Below are 22,761 nucleotides of genomic sequence, written 5' to 3'. Positions count from 1 at the left end.
GAAAATATTGTACTTCGCTTAAATGTTAAGTTAAAGAACGGTTCTATTTAAGAGTATGTATGTGTCTATGTATGCGTATATATATATATATATATATATATATAGTCGTTTCAAGTGCACTAAATCCAGCAAGGGATCACGTGTGTTAGGGATTGATTAAGATAAATTTAATAAACTGACAACGAAGAGTGGAAAACTAGCATCTAACTAGCCTGAGCGCTTTCCACTCTCAATGAGTCTATTCAAAGGAAAATAAAAAACACAGACAAGACAAACACAACGGTTTTTCTGTTTTCTTTGTCTGTCATGTCTATGTTTTGTATTTAAGTTTGAAAAAGACTCAGTGCTGTGTTTAATAATTCCTGTAAGTTAACATTTAAACCACGCATGTATGTAGCGTGGATTCCATGTTACAGGTGTACGCCCCCTCCCGCCACGAATGCTAACAATTGACCAATTAACCAATACCCTTAAGTTTTTTTTGTTCATGTTCTTGTTTTGGGGTGTTACTCCATTTATTTTTCTGCACATGATATATAAAAAACGAGTCTGTGTGGAGTAAACTCAACATATTCAGGCAGACGTGACCATTTTTATACCAGGTCCGTTAGAGCAATCCATGACCACCAGCATCTTGATAGTAATAGTAAAAACAAAGAGCTCCAGAAAGTGAGGTTAGGAAATTCCCACGAACTCAGACAACCAGTAAAGAGAATATTCCGCAAAAAAATATATGTAATTTTTAAATGACGGGCCATACTGGTCGAGCTATATATTTTTTAAAGAAATCACTGACCTGTTCACTTTTAAACACTATACCAGTAACATTACTTTTGATACCTATCATGCACTGTCTGTCATACCTAATTAGTTTAATTTTAATTATATTTATGGTTATATTAATGGTTGAAATGCGGATGAAATGAAACACGGTAAAACCAAAACATCCACATCTCTATAGATACATAAATGCAGTAATAATTTGGTAGTACCTTATGGTTTATGATGTTTTGTTCTCTTTTCAATTCACCTCTGGTGTCAAGATTTTTGACAAATTTAACTCCGTAGAATATGACAGATATCCATGTCTCTCGCATAACGTTGTACCATATGATTGTAGGAAATTACATTTCAACAGAGACAGAGACAGAGAGACAAAGATACAGAGAAACAGAGACAAAGAGACAGAGAGACAAAGAGACAGAGAGACAGAGCAGTGTTTCTACACCTACGCTTCACGCAGCATCTTCCATATTTCTGGCCACGTATCCTATAACAATGCACCTCTGGATCACTGCATTCAATGTCATTTCTGCACCGAGGACCATCTGATGAGTATCCACACACGTTCCCACGCTTGCCTGTGATTACAGATAATGTCTACAGTTCGATTGCCATATGACATGCCTGTCAATCGAATAGTTTTCGGCGATGGTTACAATAGCTGAGCCTTTACATTTGTCAACATAGTGCATAATCAGAGAGAGAGACAGACAGAGACAGAGACAGACAGACAGACAGGAAGGAAGTGGTTGGCGAAAGATTGGTTCCTTTGATGAGTCATCTATCATACAAGGAAAGCAGAAAATAATAACAGTTATATATCACTTATTGAGTGGTTTTTCGGAACACCAATAATCTTTCAATTACCTACCTGCAACTCTAAAGTTGCATCTCTCTCTCTCTCTCTCTTTCTCTCTCTCTATATATATATGTGTGTGTGTGTGTGTGTGTGTCTGTGTGTGTCATCTCATTAACATGTTACTGGAAGAAAAAGGGCAACACAGCAAGTAGTTCAATAGGTGACATGGTAATAAATAAAGCAATTCATTAATTAAATGAACCACCAATTTTCTATCAATAAATAATGTAGTCAATTATAAATAGTGTAAAATACGAAAATAAACTTACTGCCACCTCCATGAACAAAGGCCGTGACACAGACAATTACGATGAGCAATACGCGTGGCGAAAACATGCTTCTCAATGTCTCCAATCCAATAGTCGTCAGGAGACTTGTCATCAACATGCAATCTCCTCTCTTTTATATGCCCAGAAATATGCCTGCTCAGAATGTCACAACGATTTAACTTATATGTTAGTTCGCATCTTTGTAAATATGATTTCGAGAAATTATGTTTTCTAAGTTTAACAATGATTAATGAGCGAGTGGAAAATTAATTACGTATACAACATTTAGAACAACATTTTGGGAAATTTACGTTGCATATATGTACCTTCCATCTTTTGAAAACATCAAATGAGTGCAAATGGGCATTTTTGAAGAAAACGATTTGCATACATCGTTACATACAAGCCTTTCATTAGTGTAGCTGATGATTGAGAGAACTGTATCATCTCAATTATGTATGAAATATCAGCGACCTTTCGAATTGGGATCACTCGGAATGAGAATATGCTAGTGAGTGGTACATGCTAGAGGGTGATTCATGCTCGTGGGTGGTTCGCGCTAGTGGATGATACCTACTAGAGGGTGATTCGTGCTAGTGGGTGCTGGCGGGTGATTCGTGCTAATGGGTGATTCGTGCTAGTGGGTGATACTTGCTAGAGGATGATTCGTGCTAGTCGGTGCTATGGGGTGATTCCTTCTAGTGGGTGATTCGTGCTAGTGAGTGATACTTGCAAGAGAGTGATTCGTGCTAGTGGGCGATTTGTGCTAGAGGGCGATTCGTGCTGGTGGGTCATTCTTTGCTAGTGAATTATACTTGCCAGAGGTGATTCATGCTGGTGGGTGATTCTTGCTAGTGGATAATACTTGCTAGAGGGTGATTTATGCTAGTGGGTGCTAGACGGTGATTCGTGCTAGTGGGTGCTAGGGGGTGATTCTTGCTAGTGGGTGATTCGTGCTAAAGGGTGATTCGTGCTGGTGGTGATTCTTGCTAGTGAATGATACCTGCTAGAGAGTGATTTACGATAATGGGTGCTAGAGGGTGATTCGATCTAGTGGGGATTGATGCTAGTGGGTGCTAGAAGGTGATTCGTGCTAGTGGATGCTAGGGGGTGATTCGTGCTAGAGAGTGATACTTGCTAGAAGGTGATTCATGCTAGTGGGTGCTAGAGGGTGATTCCTGCTAGTGGGTGCTAGGGGTGATTCGTGCTAACAGGTGATTCGTGCCAGCGAGTGACAGTTGCTAGATGGTGATTTGTGCTAGTGGGTGATTCGTGCTAAAGAGTGATTCGTGCTGGTGGGGATTCTTGCAAGTGAATGATACTTGCTAGAGGGTGATGTATGCTAGTGGATGCTAGGGGGTGATTCGTGCTAGTGGGTGATTGGTGCTAGTGAGTGGTACTTGCTACAGGGTGATTCATACTAGTGGGTGCAAGAGGGTGATTCGCGCTAGTGGTTGATTCGTGCTAGTGGGTGATTCGTGCTAAAGGGTGATTCGTGCTGGTGGTGATTCTTGCTAGTGAATGATACTTGCTAGATGGTGATTTATGCTAGTGCATGCTAGAGAGGGATTCGTTCTAGTGGTGATTCATGCTAGTGGGTGCTAGAGGGGGATTCATGCTAGTGGATGCTGGGGGGTGATTCATACTAGTGGGTGATCCGTGCTAGAGAGTGATATTTTGTTAGAGGGTGATTCATGCTAGTGGGTGCTAGAGGGTGATTCGTGCTAGTGGGTGCTAGCGGGTGATTCGTGCTAGCGGGTGATTCGTGCTAGTGGGTGATTCGTGCTAGAGAGTGATACTTGCTAGAGGGTGATTCTTCCTAGTGGGTGATTCGTGCTAGAGGGTGATTCGTGCTGGTGGTGATTCTTGCGTGTGAATGATACTTGCTAGAAGGTGATTTATGCTAGTGGGTGCTAGAGGGTGATTCCTGCTTGTGGGTGATTTATGTTAGTGGGTGCTAGAGGGTGATTCGCGCTAGTGGATGCTAGGGATGATTGGTGCTAGTGAATGATACTTTCTAGAGGGTGATTTATGCAAGTGGGTGCTAGACGGTGATTCGTTCTAGTGGGTGATTCATGCTAGTGGGTACTAGAGGTTGATCCGTACTAGTGGGTGCTAGGGGGTGATTCGTGCTAGTGGGTGATTCGTGCTAGTGAGTGATATTTGCTAGAGGGTGATTCGTGCTATTGGGTGATTCGTGCTAGAGGGTGATTCGTGCTGGTGGGTGATTCGTGCTAGTTAATGATACATACTAGATGTGATTCATGCTAGTGCGTGATTCGTACTAGTAGATGTTACGTGCTAGAGAGTATTCGTGCAAGATGGTGGTTCATACTAGTGGTTGATTCGTGCTAGTGGATCATACTTGCTAGTGGGTGATTCGTACAAGTGGTTGATACTGCTGGACGGGATTCGTGCTAGAGGGGGATTCCTTCCAGTGGTTGATTCGTGATAGTGAGTGATACTTCCAAGAGGGTGATTCGTGCTAGTGTGTGATTCGTGCTAGAGGGTGATTCGTGCTGTTGGATGATTCTTGCTAGTGAATGATACTTGCTAGAGTTGATTCATGCTGGTGGGTGATTCTTGCTAGTGTATGATACATGCTAGAGGGTGATTTATGCTAGTGGATGCTAGAGAGTGGTTCGTGCTAGTGGGTGATTCATGATAGTGGGTGCTAGAGGGTGATTCGTGCCAGTGAAAGTTAGAGGGTGATTCGTGCTAGTGGGTGATTCGTGCTAGCGAGTGATACTTGCTAGATGGTGATTCATGCTAGTCGGAGCTAGTGGGTGATGGGGTGATTCGTTCTAGTGATTGATACGTGCTAGACGGTGATTCGTGCTACTGGGTGATTCGTGCTAGTGAGTGATACGTTCTAGAGGGTGACTTGTGCTAGTCGGTGATTCGTGCTAGAGGGTGATTCGTGCTGTTGGTGATTTTTGCTAGTGAATGATACTTGCAAGAGGTCATTTGTGATAATGGGTAATTCGTTCTAGAGGATGATAAGTGCTAGAGGGGATTCGTGCTAGAGGGTGATTAATACCAGTGGGTGATTCGTGCTAGTGAGTGATACTTGCTAGAGGGTGTTTTGTGCTAGTGGAATGTACGTGCTAGAGAGGATATTTGCTAGGAGGTGATTCATTCTAGTGGGTGATTCGTGCCAGTGAATAATACTTTCTAGAGGGTGATTCATGCTGGTGGGTGCTAGAGGGTGATTCGTGCTAGTGTGTGATTCGTGCTAGTGAGTGATTCTTGCTAGAGGGTGATTCGTGCTTGCTGGTGATTCTTGCTAGTGAATGGTACTTGCTAGAGAGTGATCTATGCTAGTGGGTGCTAGACGCTGATTGTTCTAGTAGGTGATTCATGCTAATGGGTGCTAGAGGGTGATTCGTGCTAGTGAGTGATAATTGCTAGAGGGTGATTCGTGCAAGTGGGAGATTTGTGCTAGAGGGTGATTCGTTCTGGTGGGTTATTCGTGCTATTTAATTGTACTTACTAGCGGTGATTCATGCTAGTGCGTGATTCGTGCTAGAGGGTGATTCGTGCTGGTGGGTGATTCTTGCTAGTGAATGATACTTGCTAGAGGTGATTCATGCTGGTAGGTGATTATTGCTAGTGGATGATACTTCCTAGAGGTTGATTTATGCTGATGTATACTAAAGGGTGATTCATGCTAGTTGGTGCTAGAGGGTGATTCGTGCTAGTGGAAGCTAGGGGCTGATTCCTTCTAGTGGGTGATTCGTGCTATTGAGTAATACTTCCAAGAGGATGATTCGTGCTAGTGTGTGGTTCGTGCTAGAGGGTGGTTCGTGCTGGTGGATGATTCTTGCTAGTGAATGTACTTGCTAGAGGTGATTCATGCTGGTGGGTGATTCTTGCTAGTGGATGATACATGCTAGAGGGTGACTTATGCTAGAGGATGCTAGAGGGTGGTTCATGCTAGTGGGTGATTCATGATAGTGGGTGCTAGAGGGTGATTCGTGCTAGTGAAAGCTAGAGGGTGATTCGTGCTAGTGGGTGATTCGTGCTAGTGAGTGATACTTGCTAGATGGTGATTCATGCTAGTCGGTGCTAGAGGGTGATTCGTGCTAGTGGGTGATGGGGGTGCTTCGTTCTAGTGATTGATACGTGCTAGACGGTGATTCGTGCTACTGGGTGATTCGTGCTAGTGAGTGATACGTTCTAGAGGGTGATTTGTGCTAGTCGGTGATTCGTACTAGAGGGTGATTCGTGCTGGTGGTGATTCTTGCTAGTGAATGATACTTGCTAGAGGTGATTCGTGCTAGTGGGTAATTCGTGCTAGAGGATGATACTTGCTAGAGGGGATTCGTGCTTGAGGGTGATTCATACCAGTGGGTGACTTGTGCCAGTGAATGATTCTTGCTTGAGGGTGATTGGTGCTGGTGGGTGCTATGGGGTGATTCGTGCTAGTTGGTGATTCGTGCTATTTGGTGATTCGCGCTAGTGAGTGATACTTGCTAGAGGGTGTTTCGTGCTAGTGGAATTTACTTTGTATAGAGGATTCGTGTTAGGGGGTGATTCATACCAGTGGGTGATTCCTGGTAGTGGCTGATAGTTGCTAGAGGGTGACTTGGGCTAGTGGGTGCTAGGGAGTGATTCTTGCTAGTGGGTGATTCGTGCTATTGGATGATACTTGCTGGACGGGATTCGTGCTAGAGGGTGATTCATACTAGTGTTTGATTGGTGCTAGTGGATGATACATTCTAGACCATGATTCGTGCTAGTGGGTGATACTTGCTAGAGGGTTATTCGTGCTAGTTGGTGATTCGTGATAATGAATGATACTTGCTAGAGGGTGATTTATTCTAGTGGATGATTCTTGCTAGTAGGTGATTCATGCTAGTGGATGATACTTGCTAGAGGGGATTCGTGCTAGACGGTGATTTATACTATTGGGTGATTCGTGCTTGTGGATGATACTTGCTAGAGTGTAATTTGTGCTAGTGGGTGCTAAGTGGTGATTCGTGCTAATGGGTGCTTCATACTAGTGGGTGTTTCGTGCTAGAGGGTGATACATGATAGTGGCTACTACATGGCCTTATCAGATTGTCTGAATATGATTATTTTAAACTACGTATGCTAGTGAAATATAGCTAACAATGAAATGTAATATTACGTTCACAATGTTCAGTTACCACCAACGGTGTTTGCGTTTAGTTTGCTGTTAAATTAGGTGTCTTGCAGTCAAACTGGGGATAGCAGATTCATAGCTCAAATTAAATCTTAGGCGTAAAATATTCATTCATTCTGAAAGACATTTGTTCGCATATAATGCCATAGTTAGCCCATTTGTGTTTACATACTTTTACACGTTTTTTTTCACTGTTTCACCTTGTAAACAATAATGATTCTCCCATTGTTATTTTACAGACACACTGAGGATTATATTATGTTTTCTTGTGGGATATATATCGTGTTGGCAATAATGAATTTGGCATTATTGTCGGTATGTAAGCTATATTGAAGAATTCAAGTGGACGTAATATATATAGTTCAATCCAGATATAGACTGGTAATCACTAATATCGAAAATATCTTCACCGTGCAACGTTCATTTGATATGTACTTGTTCCAGATTCGTAAGGAGGATCAATTCTGTTCAAGTTCTAAACAAGAAAGAGGTCCTGGCTAGTCGATGTTTCTAAGTTTGATTTAAGTAGCTATCTGATCAATGTGTCTAACCTGTCAACAATATCAAATAAAGGAGCTATACATTCTAATGAACATGAGATGATTCTGGTATGTTATGTATATTTGATTTAATTATATCTGATTTAATATATAAAATTATTTCAATTAAATTTTTTGTTTGTCAGTTTTACATTTTATTTATATTTTTACGTGCTATTGTAATGTAAATTTATTCACTGGGGAAGATACCTTTTCCAGAAAATAGTTTGACCTTGAATGTTCGTTTTGTAAACACCAAGTGTTGACTTAGATCCTGAATTGGTAGCAATCACGTAAATAAGTTCTATGTTTATTTTAAAATGATTGGTTGTTATCGAGGTCATAATGGGACTACGTTTTTAAGATGTAAACAATTTTTTTAAGTTCATTTCTTAGAGTAAAATGGTTTGTTTTCGTCAGCGCAACACTGGGTGTACGTGATCTTTGACAATTAAATAATTTTGATGAGGGTCTAGAACATATTCACGTGACCCTTTTTGCGTTTTAGAATACGATATAACCTTTGTTTTGGAGAGATATTATCATTAGTTGGGCTTTTTATTTACACTGGAAGGTGTATGTTGTGATGTTTGGAGTTATTTCAAATTACTTGGATTCAAAAGGATTAATTCTTTTTCTTCTCGAAGATATGTTCGCTCATGTCTAGTTCTTGAACAAAGACAGCTCTTATAAAAATTTATTCAGATTTTCTAAAACCGGAGAGATATTACTTGTTTCTATAAGGCACTGTAGACTTCAGCACTACATATTACAGCATACGTAATCATCTTCCATCTTGGATTCTTAGTCGGGACTCGAACTTGAAATAATTAGAACATTTTGTTATTAGGAATTCAACAAATTTTATTCGTGGATCAATCTTGGATTATTTTTGGATTTGATTCTTAAAACCTAAGTTCATATTTTATTTTTACAGAATCTTGCTAGGGAAATAAATTATTATATTTTTCAAAGCTTGTTGATTTCACTCTTGCTTGTGCTAATGTTTATTCGAGCCTAAACACGTAACGTAAGAGGTCAATTGTTTGTTTTATTTAACAAGGAAAAGAAACAAAATAATTGAGAATATTATTTCAAAAGGATGTTCAGAGCGATCATATGAATCTTTGCAACAAACGCTGACGATATAGGCTGTTTACTTTTACCACAACTGCAAAATACGACTTCCAACAGCAAACCGTATGCATGATGTTATGCCCCAATTTAGCCGCGACAGTTACGGATCACTGCCATCTCACCACTGTCTGCATGGGTTCTAGTCTCGGATTCAGCCAATGTGGATATGTGAGAAAGCTTGCCAGTAGTTTCTCGTGGGTCGGTGGTTCTTTCCGGGGGTTTTCCCGGGTTTTTCCTCCACCATTAATACTGGCCGCCATGTATAGCATATCGTGTGCTGAAAAATGGCGTTAAACCCTACAACTACAACAACAACAACAACAACAACCTTTCAGTGCACGTGGGTGTAAAGTGGGTCAAGGTCTACCCACGGCTCGTGCCTTACATATGCTTGTAAAGACAGAATGTATTTGAGAAGTTAAGATAAGAATTTGTGATGACCTTATGCTTCTCAAAATGTATAGGTCTACAATATGTAGCTTACATTTCATTCTCATTTAAATACGTACTAAATTAATTATCATATAAAATGTTATATATTAGAAACGTCTGGTCTATGTTAATTAGCAACAACCCGTTAATATCACGGAAGGTTTTGGATGCAGAGCGTTAATATATTAAACAAACGCTGACTGAAGTATACTCCACAAAAGTAAAAGAAACTAACCAGAAAAAAAGCACCGTTCTTGTTTGGGGTTCTTTACAGGTCATTAGTTATATGTTCAGTCAAAACAATTAGAAGGATTGTTTTGACAACAAAATGTTATCTCGCAGCATTGAAGTAAAATAAATGTCACAGATTTCTGAATATACTCATGAGAAATATATTGTACACATATTAGAAATCATGCTTACTCGGCGGCTAAAACTTCTATGCAGGTGGCACGTCTGTTCCTGAGAACTAGATGTAGTAAATATGAAAATTCTGAAAGCCTGGTCGAGTGACAAATACTACAGTTGGAAATCAAACTCAGTATACCGCGTTACATTCATAATGTTAACAGCAAAATATTTTGACAGGTATTAACAGTTAATGATATTAATTTCTGAGCTTGTATCTCCGGAATAGAATTACGTCAGCCATAGCCTTTATTCTATAAGTCTTCAAAATGGTTAATGCTCAATAAAACGATTTACAGTGGCTTTCAAACGTTTGTTTGTGCATTCATGACGACAGAGTGTGTTCTGTTAGAAAATACATGTTTAGGGAAGTTTTCGTTGTAGATTTCAAAATATTGTAACTGGCGGTTGTTTCGAGAATATCCCCTCTGAGGTGATATTGTACACGTTCATGCGATTACGTACCTGAAATGTGAAGTTTAAATGTGTTGAGAGTCATAGAAAACTTACTTAGTTGTTACCAGCTAAAAGCAGAGTTAGGTTTGCTGTTTTAAGCATAATATAAATACAATTAGGGATAACTACAGCATTTAACATTTTTTCTATCCTATTAACATAGATACAGCATTTGGTCAAGGTTGCATCTTCAAATCATTGTTTTTATTATTTATTTTTCTAATAACAGATGTTATTTACTGAAAAAAGCAAATCAAATAAAATCACTTTCTCCTCTTTCAAGAAAATATGCACCATAAAGGAGTGTTAATAGCCACGTTTGTAATTTGGGTCAGAGAAGTTAGCTTCGATGATAGTATGATGTTAAATCGCTTACTTAAGAAGAAGTTTGTGGGCGGAGCATAAGATATGTAATTTGGCAAAATTAGTGTACAGTTGTGGTCCTCCCTGACGCCGGTTAGACGAGACGCCAAGTGAAATTACCTATATATATCAGAGGCTACGAAACTAAAATTTTAATTAGCCACTCAATATCTACAACGGTACCTTTTTTGTCAATGATGGCCTACGACAATTAGCAAATGCGCATACAGGCGTGATGAAAGCACTCAAAGCGCAACAAATAAAAGTAAAAAATGCTGGTAATTTTAAGATAATAGTTATTTGTCAACAAAATGAAACAAGAATATATTATTTCGATTTCTAATGATTGGAAAGATCAGGAAGAAAACTAATAAAACCCGTATTCCTTATGAAAAAATCTCTGCTTGTTTAAGCAAGTATTCCAAAGTAAGGTTATCAAAAGCAATCACCATACTCTGCTGTAAATATGTCAACAACATGAAATTAGCTTATATTTTCTGACACAAAAACATACGTGACATACATAATGCCATTGATCAATAAAACTGCAAACGCTTCGTTCAGCAAATCAATTGATGATAGCTGAATCCAAATTATTCAACTCTCTGAGTAACTGTGTTGCATTCATTCCTCCAGTTTACTGCAATTGAATGAATGTATGAGCAGGAGGTGTATTCAAAACAGCGGTCATAAGTTGCAAACCAGCAGGAGGTGGATTCAAAACAGTTGTTATAAGTTGCAATCCAGCAGGAGGTGGATTCAAAACAGCGGGTATAAGTTGCAAACCAGCAGGAGATGGATTCAAAACAGTTGTTATAAGTTGCAATCCAGCAGGAGGTGGATTCAAAACAGCGGTTATAAGTTGCAAACCAGCAGGAGGTGCATTCAAAACAGCGGTCATAAGTTGCAAACCAGCAGGAGGTGGATTCAAAACAGTTGTTATAAGTTGCAATCCAGCAGGAGATGGATTCAAAACAGCGGGTATAAGTTGCAAACCAGCAGGAGATGGATTCAAAACAGTTGTTATAAGTTGCAATCCAGCAGGAGGTGGATTCAAAACAGCGGTTATAAGTTGCAAACCAGCAGGAGGTGGATTCAAAACAGCGGGTATAAGTTGCAAACCAGCAGGAGATGGATTCAAAACAGTTGTTATAAGTTGCAATCCAGCAGGAGGTGGATTCAAAACAGCGGGTATAAGTTGCAAAGCAGCAGAAGGTGGATTCAAAACAGCGGTTATAAGTTGCAAACCAGCAGGAGGTGGATTCAAAACAGCGGGTATAAGTTGCAATCCAGCAGGAGATGCGAATGTATAACCGCTAACAGCTTCATCAACAGTGCACGTGGCTAAGAGAGACGTCAATAGAGGCAAAATAACTTCTTTGCAAGTACGGTCACTTTTCATGAGATAAAAGACAACAAGATGAGAGCAGATACCACAAAAGAAAACGTCCTTCAGTACCTGCGCCTAGGACAAATCGACAGAAGAGTCGGAGTGGTAATGTCTGTAAGTAGATACAAGCAGAAGCAGATGTGTTGAGTTTTAAGATAAGTTTAAATCAAATATACATAAAACTTCCCCCATAAAGAAACATAAAGGTTTATACGATAAGGCTTTCTTTTTACGATAGACTAATTATATGGTTAAATCAAATATTGTTTGTGCCCCGTTCTCTATTCATGACTTGTTTTTGTTTGATATTACTTTTCTAGGATTGAACTGGATCATTGAATATGCAAAAATAGGTATCAACGAATAGATGTGTTTATGAAATTCGATAAACGAACAGTCACATCTATTTGACATAAAGTCGCTGTGAAATGGTTAGAGCAGCAGGGAGGGTAAACGGATCACCGTTTTCAAACAAGGGGAAGGGCCCACGTGGATGTTAATCCATAGAGGTTCCCCCCGGATTCAGAGTGGTTTGCCCGGTCCATCGATGTTACTTAAGAAGAAACCAATGCCCCGAATGGTTGTTGTTGTTGTTGTTGTGGGGTTTAACGCCATTTTTCAGCACGATAGGCTATACATGGCGGCCAGTATTAATGGTGGAGGAAGAACCCGGAAAACCCCGGAAAGAACCACCGACCCACGAGAAGCTACTGGCAAGCTTTCTCACATGCCCACATTGGCTGAATCTTAGACTCGAACCGCCGCAGACAGAGGTGAGATGGCAGTGATCCGTAACGAAGAGCGCTTTAGACCACTCGGCCACTCGGGGCCCCACCCCGAATGGTAATGACGCTGTTATCATTGCCGAGTATAAAACAACCAACATTTAGAAGCCTTACGTTGTATCGTACATATATAAACCGGATGGATTTAATTTGTAACCTCGCCAACAAATATAACACTATTTGTAATTAAGAACTCTGCCTTTAAGCCTGTGCTGATGGTGCTAACAACATTATGCCACATGATTTTGCCTTTCAAGGCAACGGGGGCGATGACTTTGAAGCTCTCATCGCGCCGGCCCCAAAGAAGTTAAAGGCCACATAGAGTTGCAACATTCTTGTCGTTTGCACTCGCGCAAACACAAATGACTAATATTTGGTTCTTGATTCTCGTCAAAAATGTGTATTGCTAGCTCATGGATGCCGCATTCACACGATCTGCGATAAAGTGGTTTTTCGCAGGAGACAGCATGCATGTTCCCGTAGGAACCACCCATAGGAATAACTTGCAACAGGTACTTTTTACATTAGGAATATTCCAGATTTTTTTCTACCTGATCAAAGTGGACATAACGTCACAGGATGCTGATAATTTCATAATCTGCGGTGAGATAAATGTATATAACAACAGGTGTCACGAATAAACACAATGCTGATCGGTACGGACACGGTTTTTAAATCCGCTGACAGTTTAGGAATGTAATGTTTTAATTCTTTCTCGATTCTTTTGCTGATATAACCATCCTTTATAATGAAGCTGTAGGTGACACCCTGGACACTGGATGTCTAGGGGACGGGGGACAAGCGCTTATCACCGATAGCGTTACCAAGCGTCCAATAAAAGCTTTATAATCGTTAGTACCAAAATCTCGAGGTTTACATATCGCGTATTCTACAGTCACGGACGCATCTAGAAAAAGATTGGTCAATACTGCACGCATTGTCAGGACGAAAACCTCGACGATGGTATCGTCATAAGTATTTGGTTTTAATAGCGACATGAAATAAAGCATTTGTGACGTGTTTTACTACAGCGACGCAGAAAGAGAGAGAGAGAGATCACATATTTAAAAACTGTTGCTCTTCCACGCAGGTGTTGAAATAAGCCGAAGCCACGAAACCCCTAAAACGCCATTAGTAGTGAAAGGAGTCGAAATGGATTTATAGTTATCTGGTTCAACGCAAAGCGTTCTTTAGTCACGTGAGAAGAGAGAGATCTGCAAGGCAGGTAACAGGTATCGTAATCTCAAGTTACCGTTGGTATAAGCAGCGGCAACCAGCATAAATGACCGAGGCAATAAATGTTATTTCAAAATGTGAAATCTTACTCCAAAAAAGATGAATGCATAATTTGGATTAGTTAAAATATTTTTTTTTTAAAGATTTGGAGTTGAAGAAATCGTAATGACCGAAGGACCTGGAATCATACATTTTGAGAGATTTTCTTTCTAGTATTTCTATATCACCTGAAAATCAGAATGCAAGTCGTTTAAGGATCCAAATATTGTGACATAACCTAATGATACTATTTAGATGAACGCATGCCAGCCGATATTGCAAATCATACAATCATCATATTCTAATCAAATGAAGAACAGCCTACTTCAATTTAGACCGCAAAGGTAAATAACATTATCAAGCTTTAAATAGGGTGACAAAATGAATGGAAATAACAAACTTTCGGTAGAAAGACAGAAACAGTTCTTCTCCATGAAAATGAAAGAATGTACGAAGTTGTGTGCATTGGTGTTTCTGAGGATATATATATATAAGATAACGCTTTACAAATATAATTTACAGCAAGTTAGGATATAAATTGTTCGAAAAAACTTAACATTATTCTGAGGAAACAGGAGAAAACACGTTTGATATGCATCATTTTATTCTAAATTTCTTCCTCGTATTTTGTAAATATTCATTTATGTATTTGTTTCATTAGAATAAAGCTTTTGGTAATGAATACAAATGGAAAGTCTGAAAAAGAAACGCTTTTGATGTATACATTTCCTGGAAATAACAGAGCAAACAGCGAAAAAAGATTGACACACGTTATGTTTTAATCAGAATAGGTTGAATGTATGTAAATATTTCCTCAATACACGTTATGAAAGGATATTTATATTATTATTATTATTATTATTATTACATTATAAGAATGTATTGAACTAGTCTGGTCAGTGTTACTCAACTCGCTATTTGGTGTTGTGTATGAATTTCGAGGTGGTATTTATTGTTATATATGAACTTCGAGGTGGTGTTTATTGTTATATATGAACTTTGTGGTGGTGTGTGTTTTTATATATGAACTTCGAGATGGTGTTTGTTGTTATATATGAACTTTGAGGTGGTGTTTATTGTTATATATGAGCTTCGTGGTGGTGTTTTTTGTTATATATGAATTTCGATGAAATGTTTATTGTTATAAATGAACTTCGAGAGGATGTGTATTGTTATCTATGAACTTCGTGGTGGTGTTTATTTGCAATATATATACTTGGTGGTGGTGTTTATTGTTATATATGAATTTCGATGTAGTGTTTATTGTTATATATGAACTTCTTGTCGGTGTTTATTATTATATATAAACTTCGAATTGGTACTTATTCTTATATATGAACTTAGAATTGGTGTGCATTCTTATATACGAACTTCGAGGTGCGTTTATTGTGAGTCACGTGGAAGCGTGGGCCAGAAATGAAAGGACAGCAGATGTTCAAGAGAACATAAAAAATAGGTTACCTGTCGGGAACATAATCCTTACACAGATCTTATTAACTATTGAGAAATATATTCAGTGTGATATTTGTTTGCGTAATACCAACAGCAACAAAATCCTCCCACAGAAACCTACTGAATATACAGATATTAACAGAAATGTAAGACAAACATACTTTTCCTCCAGTACAGTAGGAAAAGGCGACTGATATTTTGTTCTTACCAATGACAGTAATACATGACCCGCATGAACTACAAATTAAAGTTTTTAAAACGTCCTACATTATTCTGCTTGTCACAAAAATTAAGTGAGATATGAAATCGTTTTTAAAAGAAAAAAAAAATAAAAATATATAAACAAATAAAAGTAATAAAAATGGAATGTTGCAATTAACGTAAGCCGTATTGGTACTATATTTTAGCAACATTTCACACGATTTCACAAGAAATCTGAAGACAGCTCAACTTGCAACATATGACTAACACATCGTATTAAATGAATCCATGCGGTCATCTCCCAGTAATTATGTTTCAAGGAGTTTAAGTCCTTGCGGTTTCATAATTATCTAAATTAAATATAGTTAATACATTACTGCAGGTGTTACATTAGCTTTCTTCCGCGTCTTTCCATAATTGCACTGGATATTTTTGGTCGTAAATTATTAAAGTAAACATTTCCGACAATGGGCCCAAGTGGCCGAGTGGTCTAAAGCGCTCACCGTTCCGGATCACTGTCTTCTCTTCTCTGTCTGCGTGGGATCTGGTCTCAGGCTCGGGTAACGTGGGTACATGAGAATTGCTTGCCGTATCTTATGGTGGGTCGGTGGTTTTTCCCGGGGTTTTCCAGGGTTCTACCTCAGCCAGTTATACTGGCCGTCATGTATAGCCTATTTAGTGATGAAAATGGCGTTAAACTCTACAAAAGCATTTCCGACAATGTATTTCGTGAGCATGCGCTGTTATCAATGTATCCTTTGTATAAGCCCATACAAGGCGGAGTAATTTTGTTTATAGACGTATCAACATTAAATTCTTTATCAGGCTATTATGTTCTTCAAATATCAAGGTCAGGGCATATACGAGAAAGACGAGCCGTATTTGATTGACGACATCTTTTCAGTGTCAAGTATATTGTTGTCAACCTCCTTGACAAGTATCATAAATTTGGAGTCTCCGGCCTTCACTTGAATAAAACTGTGCACGCGCAGAAATGTTTCACTGCTATTTGACATAGTCTAATGAGGATCTGTGTAACTTTAATTTGGCAAAATATTTAACTAAAATTAGCTCATTGGCAATTTGGAAATTCAATGTACATCTATAGATTACACATTATATACTGTAAAATTAACGTTTGTGTCTGTACCTTTTCATTTCTCTAAACTATAAATACAGTCCACTTTGAATTTCTCAAGCTCGTTAGGATATTAGCCGCAAAGATTTCACTTTTCCTTTTTTTTTTGCACAAAGACGTATTGTAGTGGTAAATTATTGGTCAATGGGCAAACAGCTCGTGAATTTTGACCTTGTTTCAATGTTTACGTTACTTCCGGTTCTTTGACAAAGTTTATTTAGTCGACTCCAACTGACCATATTAGTTCTGCTGTCGAGTCAGTTCTGTTATATTCACCTTGTCAAAAAGAATAGACAGTTTTACTAATCAAAGCATATTCCTATATCTGTTTAGTAAACCGACATATCAGCAAATCGGTGCTGCAGACAATGTTCGGGTATTCATAAAAAGAGTGAGACAGGGAGCACGAGCGACAGGGAGTAAGCGAGAAAGGGAGTAAGGGAGACAGCGAGTAAGGGAGACAGGAATTAAGAGCGAAAGGGAGCAGAGGAGACACGTAGTAAGAGCGACAGGGAGTAAGAGAGACAGTGATAGACAGGGAGTAATAGAGTCATTCAGTAAGGGAGACAGGGAGTAAGAGAGACAGGGAATAAGGGAGTCAGGGAGTAAAGGAGACAGGCAGTAAGAGAGACGGGGAGTAAAAGCGACAGGAAGTAGGAGCGACTGGGAGTAAGAGAGACAGGGAGACATGGAGTAACAAAGACAAGGAGTAAGAGAGCATGTATCATCCCACAGTAATTTCGTCCTGATAATAAACTTTACAAGTTTTATTATTAATGGTCACACGATTTGATGACCTACTACACATGGGTCCATAGAGAAGCTATATGTTACTTATTAATATGTGGTATACAGGAAAAAATGCATGGATTTGTAAGGCTTCGTAGTGTTAGTTCTTGTTGCTGTTGTAAGGTTTAACGCCAGTTTTCTGCACACGATAGGCTATATATGCCAGTATTAATGGTGGAGGAAGAACCCGGGAAATCCTCGGAAAGAACCACCGACCCTCTGAAGCTTCTGGCAAGCTTTCTCACATACCTACATTGGCCGAATCCGAGACTCGAATCCACGCAGACAGATGTGACATGGCAGTGATCCGTAACGGAGAGCGCTTTAGACCACTCGGCCACTCGGGGCCCCCTTCGTAGTGTTGGAGGATACACATTCTGAGAAAGACTATTTCATTATATTTTAGACAAAGTCGTGGATATTGAAAATGAAGCTGTTGAAAAAGAGAACATTTATAGGCTACTGCACTTGTATGGAAAAATATGGAAGTGTTTTTCGAATGAAAATACTGCACGACCTTGGGAGTGCAGTATATCCATCGGACAAAACGAGTTCATATTTTCCCATAAAAATGCTGTAACCTATTTAGTAAATGCTAATTTTTTTAGTTCTACCTAATGCTTAATTATATTAACAGAATACACTACACAACACAAAGTAACCGAATGTATGCCGCATTCCAAACTAAATACACAAGCGCATATTCATCATTACACAACAACAACATTATTACTGCACACATAACTCCGCCCAGATAAATTTAAACTTAGTCTAGCGCTCGACTTAACTTTCGAAAGACACTGGCGTGTCTAGTTCAAACTGAAATTTGGAGTCATATTGTGAATAAATGTTCATTGCAACAACTTTTCCATTTGATCTGGAATGAATAGATTTGGGTATTTTTTTCGATTCTACGAAATTTCGCGACAATGGATTGGATTTGTATGTGACAATACCACATGAAATACATGGGATTGAAGAAGCTAGGGAGAAGCGTGCCGACATCTGCAAATGTGTGTCTGTTTCTCTCATTGAATGTTTGAAATCATAATGTCGGAAAAATATGATATCCTTCCATTGCAATTACCAAAAAGACGCCTTGGAAAGTAATGTTTATTTGATTTTGAGTGCAGTAAGGAGGATGTAACTGCACTTGTCATCCAAATTACAGTACAATTTCGAAATGTGTAATCAAGATTGAGAACCTATGACATGGCTCATGTAGTTTGGATTTGCAGAACTAAGAAAGTACAATGTGAGGAAATTCAGGATGTAAAAATGTAAGTATGTTTGTTTTGCCATTCTTATCACCAGCTAAAGAAGACAGTGTATGACTTGTCACTTGTATTATTTGCAAGGACCCTTTCTTGCGTCTGCTGTATACTGTAGCTAGCCTAAATCCGAAACATTGTATCAACGCGGGATGTGCCAAAGCAGCTGGTATGTGGCAGTCCACGAAACATCCTTTTTAATTCATTCAGCAACTAATTTAAACAACTACAACTTAAAGTGCCTCTCACGCGAGTGTACATGATTTGTTTACAAATCAAAAGTGCTGGCGTCTGCGTCCATTGTTTGTTTACAATAGAAAGTAGTTCCTTTGTGCACGTGAATGCTATATGGGTATTGGCGAGCGGGTTCAGTATCGGGTAATACTGCACGATTCTGACAATGTAAAGTTAACGGGGAAAGAAATGAGCATATAACAAAACCGATTATTGCTCTGTGTTTCATTGTACATAAAGTTGTGAACATTCCGAGAAAAGTAATCAATTCGGAAACTCAACAGTTTGTGTCTTACAATCAGGCCACATTACTATAGGATAAAGCAAGACAGGTTTGGATTCAGTTCATTTAATAATAAAATCAAAATAAAAGCATGATACAAATATAAATGGTACAAATACATATAGACGACAAACACACATACATTCACGAGGGCAGATTGGTTACCCTACATGATTAAGTCCGAAATCAACAACATTTTCATGTTTACAACGAAAGCAATTTAAAATCGCATATAACGGCAGCAGTATAGTGTAACATGATGTTATATAAAAAAATTTTAACCTTTGCTCATATTTGCCAGTGACAAGTCAAGGCCAAATTACACCTACTGTACCGGCCGGCCGATTGTCAATAACTGATATGTGATACGACTTTGTTTTAAATGGACTGAAATGGAGCTCTCTACTGAAGACAGAATGTTCGACTTAAATAATTGTTAAATGTTGTGGTTTGTTTTTAGTACCCAATCCCGGAACATTTGCTGAGCAGAGCTTTAGTTCAGAAATACTCACTTATAACATAATTTCATTTCTGATATGCACAAAGGCAATTGTGTGATTATTCATCACAGAAAGGGCTTGGTTACACCCGGCTCTGGTTGCATGAAAATTAAAGTTCATTTGTAAATGTGAACCTTGAAATATTTTGCATACATTATAAATGTACGTCATCTATTACTCTATTTGTAAATTAGTCAATGATTGTTTCCTCAAGAAAATTAGAAACGTTCTTTATCTGCGCGTGTAATTGTCTAACGCAAAATAAATGGTATGACATAATCCAAAATGTCGTCTGCTAGAGTTACGAGGATTGCATATTTCAATACAGTATTTCATACACTCATAAAATGATGCTCGATACAATTAATGTAAATGTCGTTCTTGACTGGTAGGGTGTCTGCAATCACAACTTGTATTTATACGATTGATGAAGTGTTCACAATAATACTTGGCAAGAATGCTTGGCAAGTAATGTTTGACAAGAATGTTCGGCAAGTAATGTTTGGCAAGTAATGTTTTAAATGTAATGTTTGGCAGTTAATGTTTAGCATGTATTGTTTGGCAAGTAATGTTTGGCATGTACTGTTTGGCAAAAAGGCTCGGCAAGTAATGTTTGGCAAGAATGTTCGACAAATGATGTCTGGCAATATTTGGCAAGTAATGTTTGACAAGAATGTTTGGCAAGTAATGTTTGGCAAGAATGTTCGGCAAGTAATGTTTGGCAAGTAATGTTTGACATGTAATGTTTGGCAAGTAATTATTTGACATGTAATGTCTGGCAAGTAATGTTTGACATGCAATGTCTGGCAAGTAATGTTTGACAAGAATGTTCGGCAAGTAATGTTTGGCAAGTGTTGTTTGGCATGTAATGTTTGGCAAGAATGTTCGGCAAGTAACGTTTGGCAGGTAATGTTTGACACATACTGTTTGGCACGTAATGTTTTGCCAGTAATGTTTGGCAAGACCTTTCGGCAAGTACTGTTTGAAATAAATGGTCGGCATGTAATGTTTGGCAAGTAATGTTTGGCATGTAATGTTTGGCAAGCATGTTCGGCAAGTAATGTTTGGCATTTAATGCAGCTTATTGAAATACTCGTTTAACTTGTTTTCTTTATAATAATTTTATTATATTAAATGTTTACATGTTGACTTATGAGGTCTGGATAAAATATTAATAGTTTCCAAATTGGACATTAGCACTATAGTGCTTCATTTGAGGAGTCCGTAAAATCTACTAAACCACAGCGGAAAACAGTCTTTCCGGACTTCATCGTGTACTTAGAGCACACTTGCTTACAAATTATGCTATGACAGTAAACATTCAATCAATTATGAACTAAAAATGGAAATGGGCTGATTTTATGGCAACTAGTAAATCCCCTTCATTACCTGCAATCACCTTGATTCATAGCTGAAATAAAATTTGGTAACAAGGGTCCCTCTATAAATTCCAGAAACTTTTAGCATTAAATTATTGCTAACTACGTAGAATTAGAAAAATCTACGACATGCCTGATTCTTACAACTCTATGGTTATAAACCAAGTAACAGAAAGAAATGAAACTCAGCATGTTTAGTACAATTAAACACAATTTATTTCCCGAAAATAAAATATGAAAATTTAAAAAGGACTGACACTATTTTTGGATTAAATCCCAGATAGTCCTAAAATGTTTATCACAAGTCCAAAAGTATGGTGTATTCTGAATAAAGTTCATTAGTAATCCAAATGAATCCAATGTGTTAATGTTCCAATAGCTTGGAATATTGCTGATGTGCAGTATTTATATATCACAATAACATAATCAAGAATGCCCTCAAGAAACATTCAGAATAATCAAGAAAAATTGATTTAAACTTAAAGTCTAATTGCTCTTGCAATTCCAATGACTAACTGAAATAAACAATTCCTGTCAAATATAAACTGAAACACAACTAGGATTAATTTTTCTAACAGAAATATGAATAGGTTCATTCTCCCAAAGTCGAAAGAAAACTAAAAACAAAAAAAATTGTAGAAACTTCCAAAATTAAATGGCCTTATAAACTTGTTTACCATCAAGTGATATCTATCTTAATATAGAATCATACAAATACTAGCTTTGTAACATGTTGCTTTCTAGAAAATGATATGAGTCAGATAGGCCAAACTGTTAGCCTCAATTATGAACAAAGGTCAATCAATCAAAAAAAGTAATTATACACGACCTACAATCATGTACTAAAGCCAAATCACAATACAAATTAAACATGCATAACACAGAGAAACACCAATATACCTAATCTGGTACCACAAATAATCTTTATATGTTTGTGTTAGATGTTTACAAAACTGTTGTAAATGCAGTATGAAATCGTTCTTTTTCATAGACTTAGTCGCTGAAATTTATATCATCAATAGAAGATCAATGATATCGCCATTGGTATTGTCAAGATTCCTCCAACGTGATCCGTTTTACTAAATCTATAATTGTTATTATTAGTGGAAAATAATAAACTTTGTGAACTGGCGCTATTCAAGATATTCTTCAGAAATATTTATCAGAAGGTAGAATCTGAGAATATGGATGGTGTTAAATTTACAAAGATAACACCAATCCTTTTACCAAAGGGCAATACATGTAATTGGGAGTAGTGGTGTCTTTGTGCTTGAGACTTTCGGGACCAATCCGGGATCGAAACGTTTACCCTTCCTCCAACAATTTCACCCATGCTCAAATATGAGTCAGCTACATGCGACAGCCGCCCCTCCCCCAACTGTATTGTGTCAGCCCCACTGCAGTGTTGATCGGCTGTGGAGCTCCAACAAAGAGCACCTCAAGCTTAGCACATGCTGCGGCGGACGTATTAATCTCAAAAACGTGTTTGCTGTGCGTGCCTATAATTCTCAGAGAATGACAGAAATGTTTCAGATTAAGGTTCACAACAGTCAATTGACCATAGGCAATATTGTTGGCGGGTGTGATAATGCAATAATTTTCGACATCGTTCTGAAACCAGATACCAGGTAAGATAATGTCTGATAAAGTGTGTGCGACTATTTAAGTG

At 38.3% G+C, this 22,761-nt stretch overlaps 1 protein-coding gene across 1 annotated transcript in view; it reads right to left on the bottom strand.

The window, feature by feature from the left end:
* LOC149793048 (neural cell adhesion molecule 1-A-like) overlaps positions 1-22,761 on the bottom strand; it is a 102,009-nt gene that overhangs the window by 21,490 nt on the left and 57,758 nt on the right. The window contains exons 11-12 of the mRNA XM_089968942.1: positions 1,912-2,064; positions 1,233-1,361 (exon numbers count right to left, since the gene is read on the bottom strand). Of these exons, the coding sequence (XP_089825068.1) occupies positions 2,045-2,064 (20 nt within the window). The 3' untranslated portion in view covers positions 1,233-1,361; positions 1,912-2,044. The remainder of the gene's footprint in view (positions 1-1,232; positions 1,362-1,911; positions 2,065-22,761) is intronic.

This window comes from Sinohyriopsis cumingii, chromosome 8 (genome assembly GCF_028554795.1).
Source record: "Sinohyriopsis cumingii isolate HCF-2022 chromosome 8, ASM2855479v2, whole genome shotgun sequence".
Classification (NCBI taxonomy): Eukaryota; Metazoa; Mollusca; class Bivalvia; order Unionida; family Unionidae; genus Sinohyriopsis; species Sinohyriopsis cumingii.
This window is presented reverse-complemented; position numbering and strand designations above follow the sequence as displayed.